The sequence below is a fragment of the Neoarius graeffei genome, chromosome 18, assembly GCF_027579695.1.
Source record: "Neoarius graeffei isolate fNeoGra1 chromosome 18, fNeoGra1.pri, whole genome shotgun sequence".
NCBI classification, from domain to species: domain Eukaryota; kingdom Metazoa; phylum Chordata; class Actinopteri; order Siluriformes; family Ariidae; genus Neoarius; species Neoarius graeffei.
The window spans coordinates 49,771,611-49,794,200 of NC_083586.1; the positions used below are offsets into that span (position 1 = coordinate 49,771,611).

Consider the following 22,590-nt stretch of genomic DNA (forward strand, 5'->3'; position numbering starts at 1 on the left):
CTTCAAAAGCGGCATGCAAATGTAACGCACGCAGACTTGTCACTTATCTACGCCGAGTCACATAAAATACTTTGTTTTGAAATTGATCAACTAAATCACAATTCTACCTTATTTTCGAATAGTTTTAGACCAAACTTCGTAGCATCTTTCGTGCTTTTAGGAACAGCGTTTTCTTTCATAATTTCTAATTCTTCCTCATTTACGGAGACAAAGCGATTGGCCGCCATTTTGCTGAGTCACTCGAGGTGATTATCGAGAAATAGTCCGAATTTCTCGACTAATCAGCGCGCACGATTTCCTATTATCGGCTGTGTATTTATACTACATAAAATTAATCAACACATTCTGAATTCAATGATGCTGCACGGCAAATTCTGACTAGTTAAACTTATTGAGGAAAAAAAAAGCATGCAAACCGATTGCCCCCAAAAGTAAGCAAAATAGAGTAGAAGTTGTATGTTGTACTAACAAACTGGTTAGTAAAACATACAATTCGTATCCCACTTTACTTAGTTTTTCTCAGGTCATCAGTTTGCATGCTTTCGTAAAAATCTTGGTATAAAATAAATCTGACTTCTCTTTCAGGTAAAATCCTAGACAGCTGATTATTTTATCCCATAAAAAGGAAAATGCAGCTGAATTTATTTGCATTCACTCCGCAAAAACTTTTTGTAAAATCTTTTACAAAACCAAAGGTTTTGATTCTACTGGTACTGGTTTGACTGGCATGTGTCCATCTCTGTAGCCATATATTAAAAGGTTGAGTGGATAAACCTGGCTATGAAATACATACAACATATTTTCAACATCGAAGAGTTATCAATGAATTTCATTAATCCATGACTTGATGCTAAACTAATCTGCAGAACCTAATGGTGATGATACACGGGGCAACTTTTTGGGCAATGTTGCCGAGCAATGTTGCTGGCAACGGGCAACTAGGTGAGACACAGGGCAACTTTTCAGGGCAACTAACAATGGGCAACAACAGTTAGCAACGGCAGTTTACAGTTAGCTAAAAAAAAAAAAAAATCGATGTCTTAATTTTTGCTGTGACCATTTAATCAAGCTGTCTGTTGTTTTTTAGAGCTTTGGTGAGGTAAATTCCTCCATATAGAATATTAAAATAACTTACCGGCGTAAAAACAGATGAGGAGTCTCTCCATCTCTTCACTCCACTGACACTGAGCGGCCACCATATTTGTTTGAAATTTCTGATCCGAACCTCACCGGAGGTCACATGACTCGATACTCGCGTTCTGATTGGCTTATCTCAAAAAGTTGCCAGAGATTATCAAAACCATTCAGAAAGAAACAATGTTGCCCAATCTCAATAGAAAAGAGTCAAAACGCAATTGCCCAGCAACATTGCTCGGCAACATTGCCCAAAAAGTTGCCCCATGTATCATCACCATAAGAGTCAAATGCTAAGAACAACATTTAGCCGATTGTAAAACGGACGCCAGAGTGAAACATTTCTTTTAATTCGATAATTATTTGACATCATCTATAGCCATGTCACTGTAACTACTTTAAAATCAGGATGAAAACAGATACATACTTGGTGTGACTTGTATTTCTCCCTTCTTTCTTTTCTTCTTTATCCCTTGTTTAATTCCTTCTTAGTCACAAGAATTTGCACACGACTTCCATCAAATTAAACCTGCTTAAATCTATTAATATGTCTATTTGTCCATTAATGTCAATTTTTTTTTTGGAAAGAATAGTCAAATTAAATTGGACCGTTGTTTAAAACAAAAACAAAACAGGCATTTAATAGACGGTGTATGGATGGATATGCATGTCACCATGGTAAACAACACCTACCAGGCCTCACTCCTCTGCAGGGCTAGCATGCTAACAAACTAGTCACAAGGCACACTGGGGGAAATCAAGCAACCACGCAGCACACTTGCCTGTTGCTAGGAAACGCAGAGTAGCGAGTAGAAGCTGAGGTGATATTTTAACCTTCATTTCATTGTCCATGGGCTTGAAGGCCGAGAAATCCTGCTTCCTCTCCCGATGGGTGATTTTCTTTTTTGTTTTGTTGTCGGCTAATGGGGAAGTCAGGGTGAGAGGAAATAAGGGAGGTGGTTTTTAGTGAAATTCCTTGATATAGAAGATCATGATATGGATATAGGTGATTAAAACATGCTGAACATAAAAAGAAGAACGATGAAGACTGACTTCGCCTGGCAAAGCAATTTAAAAACAAGACTGAGGAAAAGAAACAACTATTACTTATAAACTAAAACACAGCGATATGAAAATAGTATTATATTATATTTCAACACAAAAAAGGAAACACGGCATCTACTGTATGTTAGGTTTTTTTTTTTTCTTTTTTATCAGACATCTAGTTTTTGGGTTTGTTTACCTGACATGTTTCGACGTACGACTGTCGTCTTCCTCAGAGTGTCACCGGATGTTAATTGGTGACGCATCTTTTATCAGCTGATGTTTCTGAAGGCGTGGCCTTCCTGTCTGGATTGACAGGTTGGTCACGCCTTCTACTGTCTGTTTGTCCCCTGCAAGATGGCACTCCAGGTGTGGGAGAGCATGTATGCGCCCTCATCCCGGTTGATGGTCCTCGGGCTTCGCTTACGGATCTCCATGGCCTCCCTGATCCAGCGCTGATGTTTGTTATCTTCTGAGGCCATGGAGATCCGTAAGCGAAGCCCGAGGACCATCAACCGGGATGAGGGAGCATACATGCTCTCCCACACCTGGAGTGCCATCTTGCAGGGGACAAACAGACAGTAGAAGGCGTGACCGACCTGTCAATCCAGACAGGAAGGCCACGCCTTCAGAAACATCAGCTGATAAAAGATGCGTCACCAATTAACATCCGGTGACACTCTGAGGAAGACGACAGTCGTACGTCGAAACATGTCAGGTAAACAAACCCAAAAACTAGATGTCTGATAAAAAAGAAAAAAAAACCTAACTATATTTAATATAAGACATAATGAACGTAATCGAAATCTACTGTATGTTATTATGGAGATGCCAAGAAGATGCACTTACTGTATAAATCGGTTTCATCCAGGATTTCAGACTTGATTATTTCTTCGATGACATCCTCCAGGGTGACGATCCCAAGCACCTCATAAAAAGGATCCCCTTCCCCTTCGTTGTTGACCCTCTGAACTATCGCCAGGTGCGACTTCCCTGAGGAAAAAAAAAAACCCAAAGAAAATAAAAAGACTGCGTTTGTGAGGACAAATGGGAAGCACAGTACATTTATCCCAAAGTTTTATCATGCCTTTATTGTTATCCATGAGTAACAGAGTTGAATCGTTTGCCAAGAAGATGCTTGGACCCCTTTCGGTCCAGATTCTAGAGGAATCATCACGGGTCGCTTTGTTTTGGTTTTTCAAAAACTACATTTATTACGTTTGTCTATAATTTTACATATACACTAATAATCCATAACATTATGACCACTGACAGGTGACGTGAATAACATTGATTATCTCATTACAATGGCACCTGTCAAGGGGTGGGATATATTAGGCAGCAAGAAAGAGAACAGTCAGTTCTTGAAGTTGATGTGTTGGAAGCAGGAAAAATGGGCAAGCGTAAGGATCTGAGTGACTTTGACAAGGGCCAAATTATGATGGCTAGATGACTGGGTCTGAGCATCTCCAAAATGGCACATCTTGTGCAGTGGTTAGTACCTACCAAATGTGGTCTAAAGAAGGACAACTGATAACAGGGTCATGGGTGTCGAAGGCTCACTGATTTGCATAGAGCACGAAGGCTTGCCTATATGGTCTAATCCCACAGAAGAGCTACTGGAGCACAAACTGCTGAAAGAGTTAATGCTAGCTAAAACAGAAAGGTGTCAGCATTCAGTTTGTGCTTCACAAATACCAGGAACACCCCACAAGATGTGCCATTTTGGAGATGTTCAGACCTGGTCATCTGGCCATCGCAATTTGGCCCTTGTCAAAGTCGCTCAGATCCTTACGCTCGCCCATTTTTCCTGCTTCCAACACATCAACTTCAAGAACTGACTGTTCTCTTTCTTGCTGCCTAATATATCCCACCCCTTGACAGGTGCCATTGTAATGAGATAATTAACAGTTATTCCAGGAAATCGAGTTGTACATGAGCCGATAGCCGATGAGGCGCGTAGCACCTAGTCAGCTACAAGCCATGTACAACGAGATTGAGTGGAATAACTGTTTTATTCTATCCACATTCACTGGATTTTGAGAAACAGAGCATTTTTATTTTTTGCAAATTCGATAAATAAAAGCTTTATACGGGTGGCACGGTGGTGTAGTGGTTAGCACTGTCGCCTCACAGCAAGAAGGTCCGGGTTCGAGCCTTGTGGCCGGCGAGGGCCTTTCTGTGCGGAGTTTGCATGTTCTCCCCGTGTCCGCGTGGGTTTCCTCCGGGTGCTCCGGTTTCCCCCACAGTCCAAAGACATGCAGGTTAGGTTAACTGGTGACTCTAAATTGACCGTAGGTGTGAATGTGAGTGTGAATGGTTGTCTGTGTCTATGTATCAGCCCTGTGATGACCTGGCGACTTGTCCAGGGTGTACCCCGCCTTTCGCCCGTAGTCAGCTGGGATAGGCTCCAGCTTGCCTGCGACCCTGTAGAACAGGATAAAGCGGCTAGAGATAATGAGATGAGATGAAAAGCTTTATACAAAACATCCGCCAAAATAATTTCCGCTTAGAATGTAAACAAGCCGGCGAAACAACAGTAGCAATTTGTGAAAAATATTATAATAATTCTTGAAAATAAAAAAAGATACACCCTTACCATCAAATACTTTTATTCCATATTTTGTTGCTTTGTTGTATTTTTGGGGGCTTTGTTTTCGAGTAGTTTTTATTTCGTCCTCGGTTGGTTCAGCAACACGCTCCGCCATTTTGTTTTTCTCTACTCATGGTATATGAGCTGATAGCCTAGTAGTAGAGTAGCCAATCAGAGCATGTGACTGCTCATATCCAGGGAATGTGGATAGAATATCCATCCATCCATTATCTGTAGCAGCTTATCCTGTTCTACAGGGTCGCAGGCAAGCTGGAGCCTATCCCAGCTGACTACGGGCGAAAGGCGGGGTACACCCTGGACAAGTCGCCAGGTCATCACAGGGCTGACACATAGACACAGACAACCATTCACACTCACATTCACACCTACGGTCAATTTAGAGTCACCAGTTAACCTAACCTGCATGTCTTTGGACTGTGGGGGAAACCGGAGCACCCGGAGGAAACCCACGCGGACACGGGGAGAACATGCAAACTCCGCACAGAAAGGCCCTTGCCGGCCACGGGGCTCGAACCCGGACCTTCTTGCTGTGAGGCAACAGTGCTAAACACTACACAACCGTGCCGCCCGTGGATAGAATAATCAAATGTTATTCACTTCACCTGTTCATGGTCATAATGTTATGGCTGATCGGTGTCTATATTAAGTTAAAAGTCATGATCTTTTAGCATCTTCAAGGATTTTATCTAAGTTCCTCGCAAATCTAAACTTTAATGGACATTACTGTGAGAAAGAGACTTAACGCCCTTCACTATACTCACAGCCAGTTAGCTAGTAGCATTCAGCTAGTTTGTATCATCAGTGTTATTATCATGCTAGCTAACATTTAAGAGATTTGGAATAAAGCTGTTATTCGTTAGCATTGTGTCAGCTAGCACTTAGCACTCAGCTAGTTTTTATAATTAGAGATTTCATGCACCATAACATTTCAGAAATTAGGGAAGTCTTTTATCGCCTTAGCTAATATTTGGTAAAAGTGGAACAAATTTATTAGTAACTAAAATTAGTGTGTGTATTGAGGTAGACATATTTCTTGTGTAAATCTTACTTGTAATTTTATTTTGATACTCTTTACCATTAGATATATGCTCAATAATGTTTGAGAGATGAGGTATAAAGCTGCTGTTAGTCAGCATGATGTCAGCTAGGTATAGTAGCTATTAGCATTCAGCTAGTTTTTAGTCATTACATGTTATCTTGCTTGATAACATTTGAGAATTTTTTTTTTTTTGGGGGGGGTTAGCCTTAGCTACTGTCACTAATTTATGAACATGTAAAATCAGTATGTGATTTGAAGTAGATATATTTGTTTTGTGAATCTTTCTTGCACTTTTATTTTCATAATTTAAGTAAATGTAAGAGTTTTTGGTTTGCTTTTTAACGTTAATGTGAGGGAAGAATTTTAAAGCTATACTTTTAGCACCTCTGCTAATACAGTGGGGCAAAAATTTTTTTAATCAATCACCAATTGTGCAAGTTCTCCCACTTAAAAAGATGAGAGAGGCCTGTAATTTTCATCATAGGTATACTTCAACTATGAGAGACAAAATGAGAAAAATCCAGAAAATCACATTGTCTGATTTTTAAATAATTTATTTGGAAATTATGGTGAAAAATAAGTATTTGGTCAATAACAAAAGTTCATCTCAATACTTTGTTATATACCCTCTGTTGGCAGTGACAGAGGTCAAGCATTTTCTGTAAGTCTTCACAAGGTTTTCACACACTGTTGCTGGTATTTTGGCCCATTCCTCCATGCAGATCTCCTCTAGAGCAGTGATGTTTTGGGGCTGTCGCTGGGCAACACGGACTTTCAACTCCCTCCAAAGATTTTCTATGGGGTTGAGATCTGGAGGCTGGCTAGGCCACTCCAGGACCTTGAAATGCTTCTTACGAAGCCACTCCTTCGTTGCCCGGGTGGTGTGTTTGGGATCATTGTCATGCTGAAAGACCCAGCCACGTTTCATCTTCAATGCCCTTGCTGATGGAAGGAGGTTTTCACTCAAAATCTCACGATACATGGCCCCATTCATTCTTTCCTTTACACGGATCAGTCGTCCTGGTCCCTTTGCAGAAAAACAGCCCCAAAGCATGATGTTTCCAGCCCCATGCTTCACAGTAGGTATGGTGTTCTTTGGATGCAACTCAGCATTCTTTCTCCTCCAAACACGACAAGTTGAGTTTTTACCAAAAAGTTCTATTTTGGTTTCATCTGACCATATGACATTCTCCCAATCCTCTTCTGGATCATCCAAATGCTCTCTAGCAAACTTCAGACGGGCCTGGACATGTACTGGCTTAAGCAGGGGGACACGTCTGGCACTGCAGGATTTGAGTCCCTGGTGGCGTAGTGTGTTACTGATGGTAGCCTTTGTTACTTTGGTCCCAGCTCTCTGCAGGTCATTCACTAGGTCCCCCCGTGTGGTTCTGGGATTTTTGCTCACTGTTCTTGTGATCATTTTGACCCCACGGGGTGAGATCTTGCGTGGAGCCCCAGATCGAGGGAGATTATCAGTGGTCTTGTATGTCTTCCATTTTCTAATAATTGCTCCCACAGTTGATTTCTTCACACCAAGCTGCTTACCTATTGCAGATTCAGTCTTCCCAGCCTGGTGCAGGTCTACAATTTTGTTTCTGGTGTCCTTTGATAGCTCTTTGGTCTTGGCCATAGTGGAGTTTGGAGTGTGACTGTTTGAGGTTGTGGACAGGTGTCTTTTATACTGATAACGAGTTCAAACAGGTGCCATTAATACAGGTAACGAGTGGAGGACAGAGGAGCCTCTTAAAGAAGTTGTTACAGGTCTGTGAGAGCCAGAAATCTTGCTTGTTTGTAGGTGACCAAATACTTATTTTACTGAGGAATTTACCAATTAATTCATTAAAAATCCTACAATGTGATTTCCTGGATTCTTTCCCCCCATTCTGTCTCTCATAGTTGAAGTGTATCTATGATGAAAATTACAGGCCTCTCTCATCTTTTTAAGTGGGAGAACTTGCACAATTGGTGGCTGACTAAATACTTTTTTGCCCCACTGTATGTGACGAGTCATGGAATCCACGGACACATGTCGGCCGAAACGAATCCGAGAAAATCGCAAAAGCAGCATTAATTAATTAATGCTGCTTTTGCGATTTTCTCGGATTCGTTTCGGCCGACATGTGTCCGTGGATTCCATGACTCGTCACATATGCACCTGGAAGTTGTAAAGAGTTTACGAGATTTCTGTTAGCTAATTCAGTGTTGTTACCGTCTGTTGTTGGTGTCTGTTAGCTAATTCAGCTAATTCATACCTAGAACTTGTGAAGCATTTACGAAATTTTTGTTCGTTAATTCAGTATTGCTAGCGTCTTTTGTTTGTGTCTGTTAGCAAATTCATACCTTGAATTTGTGAAGAGTTTACTCGATTTCTGTTAGCTAATTCAGTGTTGTTAGTGTCTGTTGTTCGTGTCTGTTAGCTAATTCAGCTAATTCATGCCTAGAATTTGTGAAGAGTTTAGTTGATTTCTGTTTGCTAATTCAGTGTTGTTGGTGTTTGTTAGCAAATTCAGCTAATTCATACTTAGAGTTTGAGAAGTGTTTACAAGATTTCTGTTAGCTAAGTCAGTGTTAGCGTCTGTTGTTAGTGTCTGTTAGCTAATTCATACCTAGAATTTGTGAAGTGTTTACTAGATTTCTGTTAGCTAACAGTGTTGTTAGCATCTTTTGTTAGTGTCTCTTAACTAACTCAGCTAATTCATACCTAGAATTTGTGAAGTGTTTATTAGATTTCTGTTAGCTAATTCAGTGTTTTTAGCATCTGTTGAAGCAGATGATACCGATGTTGTTTTATTAATAGATGTGTCTAATGCATTTAATGCCCTTAATAGGGCAACAGCTTTACATAATATCCGCATTCTCTGTCCTGTCATTGCAGTGTATGCCATAAACACCTACAGACATCCCGCCCGGTTATTTATTACCGGTGGTAGAGAGATCATATCTGCTGAAGGAACAACTCAAGGTGACCCTCTTGCTATGGGACTATATGCTCTTAGTATCCAGCCCTTGATTACTAGTCTACAGGCCATGTCAGATGCAAAGCAATGCTGGTTTGCAGACGATGCTAGTGGAGCGGGCACTATTTTAGAAGTTAAGCAATGGTGGGATGCTCTCAATGCACTCGGTCCAGACCTCGGTTATTTTCCAAACGCAAAAAAGTGCTGGATGATTGCAAAGCCAGAAAAGGAGTCACTTGTTAGAGAAGTTTTCAAAGATACAGTTATTAATGTGACAGTAGAGGGGCAGAAGCATCTTGGGGCCATGATTGGATCAAGAAACTATCTGGAGGACTATGTCGATGAGAAAGTAGCTAGCTGGGTCAGCGAAGTGGCTCAGCTTGCTGAGTTTGCACGGGCTCAACCGCAGGCCAGCTATGCTGCCTATATGTTTGGTTTAAAACATCGTTGGACTTATTTTCTGAGAACTCTCTCTGATATCCACGATCTTCTAGAACCACTTGAAGAGGCTAATTGCTCAGGTTTTTTTTTACCAGCAATCGTAGAGCGCAAGTGTAGCCAACTGGATAGAGACATCCTGGCATTGCCAGTGCGCCTAGGCAGCCTTGGCGTGAGTAATCCATGCCACGAAGCGGCACGTGAATATGCCTCGTCTATTCAGGTGACATCCCCTCTTGTTGAACATATCGTGGCTCAGATTCATCAGTTACCCGATGAATCCCTCATCAAGCTAGTGCACCAGGCTGTCAAATGCGAAAATGATGAGGAACTTACAGAGATTGCAGAGAATTTAAAACAAATCGTTCCACGGAAGACTCAGCGAGCACTAGAACTAGCGCAAGAAAAAGGCTCCTCAGTATGGCTGACAGTTCTTCCCCTTCAAGAACAGGGCTTCAACCTCAGCAAGAGAGAGTTTCGTGATGCTGTTAAGTTACGGTATGATTGGCCGTTTGATTACATCCCATCAGTCTGTGTGGAGAAAACTTCACAGTAGACCATGCAATGATTTGCAAACGAGGGGGTTTTGTCATCCAACGTCATAACGAGTTGAGAGATCTGGAGGCTGATCTTTTGAGTATGGTGTGTAGCAATGTAGAGGTCGAACCAGTTCTCCAAGACATCACCAAGGAACAGCTCAGTAGGGGGTCCAATAGAGCACAAGATGCAAGATTGGACATTCGGGCGCGTAGCTTCTGGGAACCCCAGAGCTCGGCATTCTTTGATGTGAGGGTGTGCCACCCTAATGCAGTCTTACCGGGACCAGGAGCCACGGCAGATCTATCGCATCCATGAAAATGACAAGAAGCGTTTGTACTCAAGGAGAGTGCTGGATGTTGAGCATGGTTCGTTCACGCCGCTTGTATTTATCACTACTGGAGGGATGGGGAAGGAATGCCAAAGATATCATAGTAGATTGGCTGAGCTGATAGCCGTCAAGTAGGGTGACCACCTGTCCCGCATAGCGCGTGCGCGTACAGCATTTGAAGCCGAATTTATGCGTCCCGCAAATTCAGAACGTGTCCCGCATAATCGATGCTTGCTGAGGGGGCTGTCGCTCTCCCCGGGCCACCCAGGCAGCCAAACGAATATTACGAGTACTTGACATTTCAGCACACCACCGTCGCCACTATAGACTGTAGAACAAAACCACACACACACACACACCCCTCACAACTGACTGGTTGTTGTCAACTTTTTGTTGTTGCCATGACACCGCACTCACGTGCACAGACAGTGACGAGGGACGCAGGTGCAACGCATGCATTGCTTTCATATTAAAAAATGGAGAAAGGTACCGGGGAGATGGCAGGTGAGGCACTGCCACCTCCAGTTAAAAAGAGAAGGTGTATGTACAGGAAAGAGTGGGAAAATGAATATTTGTGGCTGAAAGGGGTTGAGGGGGATACCGAGAGGGCTTTTTGTGACCTTTGCAAAACATCATCTTTCTCAATCAGACATGGCGGGGAATACGATGTGAAATGACACAGGCTCGCGGAGACTCACAAGAAACGTGTGCAACAGAAAGAAACGTCTAAATCTATGGATGCTTTCCTCCGACCCAAAAACGACTCTCTAGCTGACAAAGTGACTGCGGCAGAGGTGACGAGTGTGTATCACACTGTCCAACACGCAATATCATATCGGGCAGGAGATTGTGGCACAAAGCTGTGGTTGTGAGTTAAGAGACTTTTTTTCTACTGTTTCTGTGGTGCTGAGCCACTACAATTCCTGTTAATCCACTGAAAACTAAATGGAGACTTGTCACTATTCCTGCTGTACTGATGCACTGCAAAGCCTCAGACTCAATATTATATTATGATTGATTTAAAGTGAATAAATTGTAATGGAAAATAAATAAAATTGAGTAGCTTCAGTAAATCATAAGTGGAAGTGTGTCTGTCAAGTCATTGAATGGTCAAAATATTATGAATGTTTATTTAAAAAAAAAAACACACACATTTGGTGGCCTGTTCATGACCATACGGTACATCACCAATAATAGCAGAATAGGGTATTATTGATATACCATGTAAGGTAGTATGTGCTAGAAATGGGTAAACCACTATCTGTGAGTCTTCCAGCGGCTGGCGCGGCGCAGTGGGGGCGGCGTCCCACATTGTCCCTCAAAAACATACCCCTTGTCCCCCCTTGGGCTTATGAGCAGGTGGTCACCCTACCGTCAAGACAGGAGAACTGTATTTGAAAACAATCTCCTGGATTTGAGCAAGGACATCCTTTGCGTTGCTTCTGTCGGCCTTGGTTTGCCTTCGAGGATCGCGGGTGAAGCGCCGTGCCGTGTTTGATTATAAGAACTGTGATATTGAAATCGCAGCTATCGAAGGAGCTACTGACATTGTTTAGTTTTTATAGTGTGTTTGTATATAAGGTTTTAAGTTGATGCTTTATCAGATGTAAATCGCAATACAATTTATTATTTTTCTTGATGTTAATAAAGTTTCATAATAATCCTAAAAAAAAAGCATCTGTTGTTGTGTCTGTTAGCTAATTCATGCTTAGAACTTGTGAAGTGTTTATTAGATTTCTGTTAGCTAATTCATTGTTAGCATCTTTTATTAGTTTCTGTCAGCTAATTCATACCTCAAATTTGTGAAGTCTTTATTAGATTTCTGTTAGCTAATTCATTGTTGTTAGCATCTGTTGTTGGTGTCTGTTAGCTAATTCATACCTCGAATTTGTGAAGTGTTTACTAGATTTCTGTTAGCTAATTCAGTGTTGTTAGCATGCGTTGTTGGTGTCCATTAGCTAATTCAGCTAATTCATACCTAGAATTTATGAAGTGTTTATTAGATTTCTGTTAGCTAATTCAGTGTTGTTAGCATCTGTTGTTGGTGTCCGTTAACTAATTCAGCTAAATCATGCCTCGAATTTGTGAAGCGTTTACTAGATTTCTGTTAATTGATTTAGTGTTGTTAGCATCTGTTAACTAAGTCAGCTAATTCATACTTAGAACTTGTGAGGCGTTTTCTAGATTTCTGTTAGCTAATTCAGTGCTGTTAGCATCTGTTGTTAGTGTCTGTTAGCTAATTCATACCTAGAACTTGTGAAGCATTTCTTAGATTTCTGTTAGCTAATTCATTGTTAGCATCTGTTGTTGATGTCTGTTAGTTAATTCATACCGAGAATTTGTGAAGTGTTTATTAGATTTCAGTTAGCTAATTCAGGTGTTTTTAGCGTCTTTTGTTAGGCCCTGTCCACACAGCAACGGATTCAGGTGACTCCGATACAATTGCTTATCGTTTAGGCCTGGCGTCCACACGGCACTGGCGTTTTGGGTGCCCAAAACGCAATCTTTTTGAGAACGGGTTCCAGAGTGGAAAGATCTGGCAATGTTGCCGTTGTAAAGTCGTCTGGATGAGTAGAACGGATTTGTTTACGATGACGTCACAACCACATGACTGTGAGTGCTTCACGCCGGGTAGAAGTGTAACGAACTCGATGCGAGTTGTCAACAAATCCTATAACTTGGTTCATGAAACACGCTTACAAAATATTTTCACTGTGAATATTTATTGTGTAATGGTGCAAAGTGAGAGAGAGAGAATAGCTCTTAGGGCAGAGTCAATCCCGCCAGCAAAAATAGGGAAAAAAAGGAGCGATCTCACCTCTTCAGATGTTGGTTTAAGTCCTACAATACATTCCTCAAAAAGGGCGTAGAAGAGCAAATTAATCCATCAACGTGTAGCATTCAATTTATTCCGGACCATTAAAGACGCTGCCTTCCGCGTAGAATCGTACGTCATCCTCGCCGCCATATTGGATAGGTCAAAGCGGAGAATAAAGATTCATGTGCTGCGTTTAACTGTACCAACAGGTTTACCGTCCAAATGAGATCACATGGGATTACCTTTCACAGGTGAGAAACAACAAATTAATCCATCAACGTGTAGCATTCAATTTATTCCGGACCATTAAAGACCCCGCCTTCCACGTAGAATCATACGTCATCCTCGCCGCCATATTGGATAGGTCAAAGCGGAGAATAAAGATTAGCTGCGTTTAACTGTACCAACAGGTTTACCGTCCAAATGAGATCACATGGGATTACCTTTCACAGGTGAGAAACAACAAATTAATCCATCAACGTGTAGCATTCAATTTATTCCGGACCATTAAAGACCCCGCCTTCCACGTAGAATCATACGTCATCCTCGCCGCCATATTGGATAGGTCAAAGCGGAGAATAAAGATTAGCTGCGTTTAACTGTACCAACAGGTTTGCCGTCCAAACGAGATCACATGGGATTACCTTTCACAGGTGAGACTGGAAAAATACTTTTCATTGTATTTGGTCATTATAATGTAATTTTACGAACAGATTTTCCTGACTTTGTGGCTAATATGAAGTCTCGCACATAATAGTTTATGCGCATGCGTCCTTACTACTTCTATTGTTCTGGTGTCTCCGAAGGGACCGTCTTACAGCGCCCCTAGAGGTGTGGCATGTGTATTGCATCGTTTTCAGCAAGCGTTGCGTTGCCATATGGACCTGATATTTTACTGATCGTTGCCCATTTGGATGCGATATATTTTTAAATAACATCTCATTGCCGTTGTCGTGTGGATGTAGCCTTAGTGTCTGTTAGCTAATTAATACCTTGAATTTGTAAAGTGTTTATTAGATTTCTGTTAGCTAATTTAACGTTGTTCGTGTCTGTTAGCTAATTCATACCTCGAATTTCTGAAGTGTTTATTAGATTTCTGTTAGCTAATTCATTGTTAGCATCTTTTATTAGTTTCTGTTAGCTAACTCATACCTCGAATTTGTGAAGTCTTTATTAGATTTGTTAGCTAATTCAGTGGGCGGCACGGTGGTGTAGTGGTTAGCGCTGTCGCCTCACAGCAAGAAGGTCCTGGGTTCGAACCCCGGGTCCGGCGAGGGCCTTTCTGTGTGGAGTTTGCATGTTCTCCCCGTGTCTGCGTGGGTTTCCTCCGGGTGCTCCGGTTTCCCCCACAGTCCAAAGACATGCAGGTTAGGTTAACTGGTGACTCTAAATTGACCGTAGGTGTGAATGTGAGTGTGAATGGTTGTCTGTGTCTATGTGTCAGCCCTGTGATGACCTGGCGACTTGTCCAGGGTGAACCCCGCCTTTCGCCCGTAGTCAGCTGGGATAGGCTCCAGCTTGCCTGCGACCCTGTAGAAGGATAAAGCGGCTAGAGATAATGAGATGAGATGAGAGCTAATTCAGTGTTGTTAGCATGCGTCATTGGTGTCTGTTAGCTAATTCAGCTAATTCATACTTAGAATTTGTGAAGCGTTTACTAGATTTCTGTTGGTTAATTTAGTGTTGTTAGCATCTGTTGTTAGTGTCTGTTAGCTAATTCAGCTAATTCATACCTAGAATTTGTGAAGCGTTTACTACAGTAGATTTCTGTTAGTTAATTTAGTGTTGTTAGCATCTGTTGTTAGTGTCTGTTAGCCAATTCAGCTAATTCATACCTAGAACTTGTGAAGCATTTCTTAGGCTACATCCACACGACAACAGCAACGAGATGTTATTAAAAAAAATATCGCGTCCACATGGGCAACGGATCAGTAAAATATCAGGTACATATGGCAACGCAACGCTTGCTGAAAACGATGCAATACACATGCCACACCTCTAGGGGCGCTGTAAGACGGTCCCTTCGGAGACACCAGAACAATAGAAGTAGTAAGGACGCATGCGCATAAACTATTATGCGCGAGACTTCATATTAGCCACAAAGTCAGAAAAATCTGTTCGTAAAATTACATTATAATGACCAAATACAATGAAAAGTATTTTTCCAGTCTCACCTGTGAAAGGTAATCCCATGTGATCTCGTTTGGACGGCAAACCTGTTGGTACAGTTAAACGCAGCACATGAATGAGGCATCTTTATTCTCCGCTTTGACCCATCCAATATGGCGGCGAGGATGACGTATGATTCTACGCGGAAGGCGGCGTCTTTAATGGTCCGGAATAAATTGAATGCTACACGTTGATGGATTAATTTGTTCTTCTACGCCCTTTTTGAGGAATGTATTGTAGGACTTAAACCAACATCTGAAGAGGTGAGATCGCTCCTTTTTTTCCCCTATTTTTGCTGGCGGGATTGACTCTGCCCTAAGAGCTATTCTCTCTCTCTCACTTTGCACCATTACACAATAAATATTCACAATGAAAATATTTTGTAAGCGCGTTTCATGAACCAAGTTATAGGATTTGTTGACAACTCGCATCGAGTTCGTTACACTTCTACCCAGCGTGAAGCACATGTGGTTGTGACATCATCGTAAACAAATCCGTTCTACTCATCCAGACGACTTCGCAACGGCGCTGTTGCCAGATCTTTCCACTCTGGAACCCGTTCTCAAAAGATTTCATTTTGGGGCACCCAAAACGCCGGTGCCGTGTGGATGCCAGGCCGAAACGATAAACAATTGTATCGGATTCACCTGAATCCGTTGCCGTGTGGACAGGGCCTTAGATTTCTGTTAGCCAATTCATTGTTAGCATCTGTTGTTGATGTCTGTTAGTTAATTCATACCGAGAATTTGTGAAGTGTTTATTAGATTTCAGTTAGCTAATTCAGTGTTTTTAGCATCTTTTGTTAGTGTCTGTTAGCTAATTAATACCTTGAATTTGTAAAGTGTTTATTAGATTTCTGTTAGCTAATTTAACGTTGTTCGTGTCTGTTAGCTGATTCATACCTCGAATTTGTGAAGTGTTTATTAGATTTCTGTTAGCTAATTCATTGTGGTTTGGTTTAATGCCAATGCTTTAATCTAGCTTTACGCAGGCATCAGATTCACAGGTTTTGTGTGTGTGTGTGTTAAAACACAGAGCTAATCATACCACTGGATAAATACTGTTCAGTACTGTACTGCACTGTACCTCCTATTGTGGGTTTGACTGTCCTGTGGGAATATGTGTATTACAGGGTTACTGGCTTTACCCACACTCCTGTTACAGAGTTCAAAGTCTGAGTCTGTTTCCCCAAACACAGTGGCGTTTTGTCTCTGAGTGTGTCTTGCGTTCAGAATCATTCAGGGTGGTCTCCACAACACTGTGCTACATTCAAATAACTAAAGTGATTACTTTTTGTGCTGCTAGGACTAGTGATGTTCTACAATCACAAAAAAAAAAATTCCACTGTCTGTTATTTATTTTGTCTAATGTACATGCCCACGTGTTAGCTTGAACGTGTAGGTGTAACGGTATACAAGGATATGCCTAAGCTTCCAACAAATGGAAAGAAAATAGGAAGCAATTAATAATAAAGCAGCTCAATTTTTCCAGTCTTCCAAATAAAACATCATCATTCCTTTTCCCAAGAACTGCCTAAAAATCAAAAGAGGGGGGAGAAAAAAGAAACTATTTACAAATACTGTTTAAGCAAAAAACGCTAAACAAATACTTTGCCTTTTCTCAGCTTGTGATCATTTAAAAGGAATTTTCCGGAGGGCCAGGCTAATATTAGCCCTGAAATGAAGTTTCCATTCCACTTGGGCAGTATTCTCACCAAAGCCACTGCTGGCTGACGTGAGCTGTCTCAGAGCTGGCCGTTTACATGCAGATGGCCGTTTGCTGCAGTAGTAGGAAGTAGGAAGCACTTGGAGCAAATGCAGTAACAACAAACCCACATTGAGGTGCGTGCCTTGCTACTCATTCTGTGGTATCCCAGCATTTACCTCGGCCAACGACAAGTCACAGTGTTGCATAATCAGTATCGCTGAGTTCAACAAATGCAGAAAGCTTTCTACCTGAGATGTCAGTGATTCCTGGAATTCACACATACTGCATCTTGTATAAAAAAAAAACAACAACAATTCTTACATCATATGTTTGTCATAAAAAAACAAAAAATCCACGAACATTGCTTGTTAAACTCCCTGAGTACTTCGCATGATCCGTCATGTCATTTGGTGCCAAAGGTTAACGCTGTTTGTAAACAATGTCCAGGTCATGCATTCTTACAAGACTGGTCAGCTAACAGTCATGTCCAAGCAGAGTTCGTCAAATTGGTCCCTATGGAAAAGGTTAAAGGTCAAATATGAGGGTTAGCTGTAAATCACATGTATAAATAACTAAAGCATGAACATGTAAAGTGGTAAGGAAGAGGGTCCGGACCATAGTGGAATAAAAACGTTTGCTTAACGTAAGCCGAGGTTCCCTGGAGTACGGCTCGAAACGGCAGATGTCCAGCGAGCGGAGAAATCGGCTTCTCCGAAAGTACGGTGTTCTCAGTGGGTTTCGCTTGAAGCTGAATAGACTTCAATTGAGAGAATGTGATATCGCTTATTAATGCAATAAACTCAGCATGTAGCTTAAGGCTGAAACCAACATAGTTACATACAGTGAGAAAAGACAGCCACACGGACCCCTGCCCTTATTTGCCTTGTCACTGCATCCGTCATAATGCTCACATTCTTTCCATTTTCTCAGCAAAAGATAAATTGAATCGGCTGAGGAACAGACAGAAGGACACTAAGATCTTACACACACACACGCCATGCTTATTCATAGTTCCTGGTGTTCTATAATTATCCATATATCTTTTTTAAGAAGGACAGAAGGATGAACGGGATGACCCCTCATGACCTCCAGGACATTAATGGACAGTGGGCAGCCTTAAAGAGACAAGGCAACGGGCAGAGATTTTCCATGATGCATGCCTCAAACCCTAAGCCGAAACCTGAGGCTGTGTAAACCTTCTCAGGGTCGTGGTTTAAGATCAGATTTTGCCATTCGCACCAAGGGATAGAAGCCTGGTAGGGGGGCTTTTATAAACTGTTTATGTACTCGTTTTAAACCAATGCCAAAAATGGCCACATTTTAATTCGTTTATTTTAATTCATAATTTATTATAATTCATGAAGTTGGTTATTTTCCTCTAATAGCACATCAAGTTTTTTTGTCCCTCTTACACAACAGCAAGTATTCAACAATTGTTTTTTTTTAATTGACGTCATACATTTTAGTTACTTCGTCTTATCGCTTGTGTTATAGCACGCTATAAACCGTCATTATCTCATCAGCTTCTTTTTCTCTCTTTCAGGTAATAAGACCAAAAAAAAAAAACTGCTGAAGTCCAAAAAGCCATTTGTCCTGAAGAATTTCCCATGTTTGAAAACTTAGTTACAGATAGACTTTATATAATCGTTTGAAAGTGATGACATTGGAGACTCCTTCTGAAAACGTGACATAGATAGACAGATAGACTTGATTTCAACAGTGTGGTCCATTCACAGCACAGCTGGTATCCACAGGAGCCCTGCAAATCCATACCAATCCACAACTTCAAAAATACAATACAAAACTACACTAATGTACAATTTCAAAAATACATTACAACAATCTTTAAAAATCTCATGAACATGATTAATCCAAAAATTCAATTAAAATTGCCACCATGGTCGCAAGAGAAAAAACACAACACAAACCTCAGGAAAAAAAAAGATATACGAATCTAACAATAATAATTATATAACATAAATAAGACTATGAAAAATATGACCTAATGAGCCTTTTAAATTGATTTAGACATGTACAGTGGTGCTTGAAAGTTTGTGAACCCTTTAGAATTTTCTATATTTCTGCATAAATATGGCCTAAAACATCATCAGATTTTCACAAAAGTCCTAAAAGTAGATAAAGAGAACCCAGTTAAACAAATGAGACAAAAATATTAGACTTGGTCATTTATTTATTGAGGAAAATGATCCAATATTACATATCTGTGAGTGGCAAAAGTATGTGAACCTTTGCTTTCAGTATCTGGTGTGACCCCCTTGTGCAGCAATAACTGCAACTAAACGTTTGCGGTAACTGTTGATCAGTCCTGCACACCGGCTTGGAGGAATTTTAGCCCATTCCTCCGTACAGAACAGCTTCAACTCTGGGATGTTGGTGGGTTTCCTCACATGAACTGCTCGCTTCAGGTCCTTCCACAACATTTCCATTGGATTAAGGTCAGGACTTTGACTTGGCCATTCCAAAACATTCACTTTATTCTTCTTTAACCATTCTTTGGTAGAACGACTTATGTGCTTAGGGTCGTTGTCTTGCTGCATGACCCACCTTCTCTTGAGATTCAGTTCATGGACAGATGTCCTGACATTTTCCTTTAGAATTCGCTGGTATAATTCAGAATTCATTGTTCCATCAATGATCGCAAGCCGTCCTGGCCCAGATGCAGCAAAACAGGCCCAAACCATGATACTACCACCACCATGTTTCACAGATGGGATAAGGTTCTTATGCTGGAATGCAGTGTTTTCCTTTCTCCAAACATAACGCTTATCATTTAAACCAGAAAGTTCTATTTTGGTCTCATCCGTCCACAAACATGTTTCCAATAGCCTTCTGGCTTGTCCATGTGATCTTTAGCAAACTGCAGACGAGCAGCAATGTTCTTTTTGGAGAGCAGTGGCTTTCTCCTTGCAACCCTGCCATGCACACCATTGTTGTTCAGTGTTCTCCTGATGGTGGACTCATGAACATTAACATTAGCCAGTGTGAGAGAGGCCTTCAGTTGCTTAGAAGTTACCCTGGGGTCCTTTGTGACCTCGTCGACCATTACACGCCTTGCTCTTGGAGTGATCTTTGTTGGTCGACCACTCCTGGGGAGGGTAACAATGGTCTTGAATTTCCTCCATTTGTACATAATCTGTCTGACTGTGGATTGGTGGAGTCCAAACTCTTTAGAGATGGTTTTGTAACCTTTTCCAGCCTGATGAGCATCAACAACGCTTTTTCTGAGGTCCTCAGAAATCTCCTTTGGTCGTGCCATGATACACTTCCACAAACATGTGTTGTGAAGATCAGACTTTGATAGATCCCTGTTCTTTAAATAAAACAGGGTGCCCACTCACACCTGATTGTCATCCCATTGATTGAAAACACCGGACTCTAATTTCACCTTCAAATTAACTGCTGATCCTAGAGGTTCACATATTTTTGCCACTCACAGATACGTAATATTGGATCATTTTCCTCAATAAATAAATGACCAAGTATCATATTTTTGTCTCATTTGTTTAAGTGGGTTCTCTTTATCTACTTTTAGGACTTGTGTGAAAATCTGATGATGTTTTAGGTCATATTTATGCAGAAATACAGAACATTCTAAAGGGTTCACAAACTTTCAAGCACCACTGTAGTTGATTTAATATTTTCTGGCAATGAATTAAAAGTATTGAACCTGAATATCTAAAAGTTTGTTTACCAAGTGTAAGCTTAGGTTTTGGTAAATGCAGATCAGATTTATGTCGAGTGTTATAACTATGAATACTTGAGTTCCTAGTGAAATAATCGCTCAAATATTTAGGAACTAAATTATAATACATAAAACCATCCTCATAGAAAACTTCATCATATCAACAACCGCATACTTTTTTTAAAGTCAGTTTATGTCGCTCATCTTCCCGGTGAATTACCTGCGACAACAGAAATGTCATGACCGTTAGAGCTGCTGTTACAGACGCTGAATCAATCAGATTTAAGGATTCAGCAGTGGCTGATGAATAAAATAAATGTAAAGTTTAAATATTGTTCATTATATTTGACTATCAAACAGGGCTTGACATTAAGGACTGCCCGATTGCCCAGGGCAAGTGAAACATGCATTCAGGCAAGTGGGATATGTCCCCGACATGCCCAACCGGGCAAGTTGGAATGAGCGTATATTACAAACTAGCAACACAAAAATTAGGCTTTTTGATCTTTTATTTCAGTTCCTAAAAGCATCCCTCACTACGTATCCACCGTTATGTCTTGGCTGTTTTCTTAGTCTCAGTTTTATTTACTGCTTTGCAAGTTATTTTACATACCCTTGTTGTTGTAGTATGGTACGCGTACTGTTTATAGACCCCTTGTGCATGACATCACGCATCACGTGATAATTACAGCTGGGGTCAGATGGACACCGTCTTTCATGCAAGCAAGGCTTAATCTGTCTTCAATATGGTTAATTTTTGCGCCGTTTTTGCTTGTTCAAACAGAGAAATAGTTAAAACACATGATCGTCTCCCCGCTATCAAGAAAAATGTTAACAAATAGAAGCAAATGCTTCAAGAACAACGAGGAAATGAATGGTTAAAAAATACGAGGAGAGGAGCTCAGCTTGAAAACTCCAGAGAAATTCACGATTGTATTTAAAATGTATTTTACAAAAACAGAAAGTCGGAAGTGAGGATGGAAGAGTTTGCTTAAGAATCTTTTTTTTTTCCGCTCACATTCAAGTTAGTGCCTTCATGAAAGTGTTTGATTTTCTTACAGGTGAAGCCGCTTCCTTATTCGACACAGAAAACCCAGATTGGTTTCAAACAACTTGGGCATAAAAAACTCAACAAGGAGCGACATGTGCGATAAATCCTGAAAGAACAGAACGAATTAAGAGCAGAGAGAGCTGCAGCTTTGTTTCTGTTATCAGAGGAACACAATCCTGTGCAAAATAATCGACCTCTAGGTTTAAAAAAAAAAAAACGTGCTGCGTCATGACAGACCGGCTGCACTGATTCAGTTACAGGTTGCCAGGTCTGTATAAAAACACCCACAACCTACACACTAAACAATTTTAAATTCAAACATTATCCTGTCTGTCATGACGCAGAACGGGTTTTTTTTTTTTCTTTAAACCTAGAGGTGGATGATGTATTAAAAAAAAGATACATACTGTAAATATTATCAAACACAGTAATGTTCAAAAGTCTTGGCACCTTATTGTTTTCTTCATACAAACTTTGTTATAGATTTCTATTTTGTGATTTCTACATTATCGAGTAATGAACCTACAGTCAGAGAGTTCTACACAAACGCACTGAACTTCACAACAGCTGCATGCATGTGAAATGGAAATAAATTGACTAGGAAAAACTATTCTGAATAAAATTGTTATTGTGCGTTGCAAGTAAAAGTAACCAATAACAAAACTTAATAATAAACTTAATCAATAACCAAACTTCAACTCAATGTGTGATCTTCATTTTATGTTGCTATTCACAACTATTCTATGGATTTCCTAAAAAAAAGTTCAGTGGTGCTTGAAAGTATGTGAACCCTTTAGAATTTTCTATATTTCTGCATAAATATGACCGAAAACAACATCAGATTTTCACACAAGTCCTAAAAGTAGATAAAGAGAACCCAGTTAAACAAATGAGACAAAAATATTATACTTGCTCATTTATTTATTGAGGAAAATGACCCAATATTACATATCTGTGAGTAGCAAAAGTATGTGAACCTCTAGGATTAGCAGTTAATTTGAAGGTGAAATTAGAGTCGGGTGTTTTGCAATCAATGGGATGACAATCA

General features: G+C 40.6%; 1 protein-coding gene across 5 annotated transcripts in view; it reads right to left on the bottom strand.

The window, feature by feature from the left end:
- cnnm2b (cyclin and CBS domain divalent metal cation transport mediator 2b) overlaps positions 1-22,590 on the bottom strand; it is a 92,244-nt gene that overhangs the window by 24,100 nt on the left and 45,554 nt on the right. For all 5 annotated transcript variants that reach the window (XM_060898972.1, XM_060898973.1, XM_060898970.1 and 2 more), the window contains exons 2-3: positions 3,028-3,171; positions 1,917-2,054 (exon numbers count right to left, since the gene is read on the bottom strand). In XM_060898972.1, the coding sequence (XP_060754955.1) occupies positions 1,917-2,054; positions 3,028-3,171 (282 nt within the window). The remainder of the gene's footprint in view (positions 1-1,916; positions 2,055-3,027; positions 3,172-22,590) is intronic.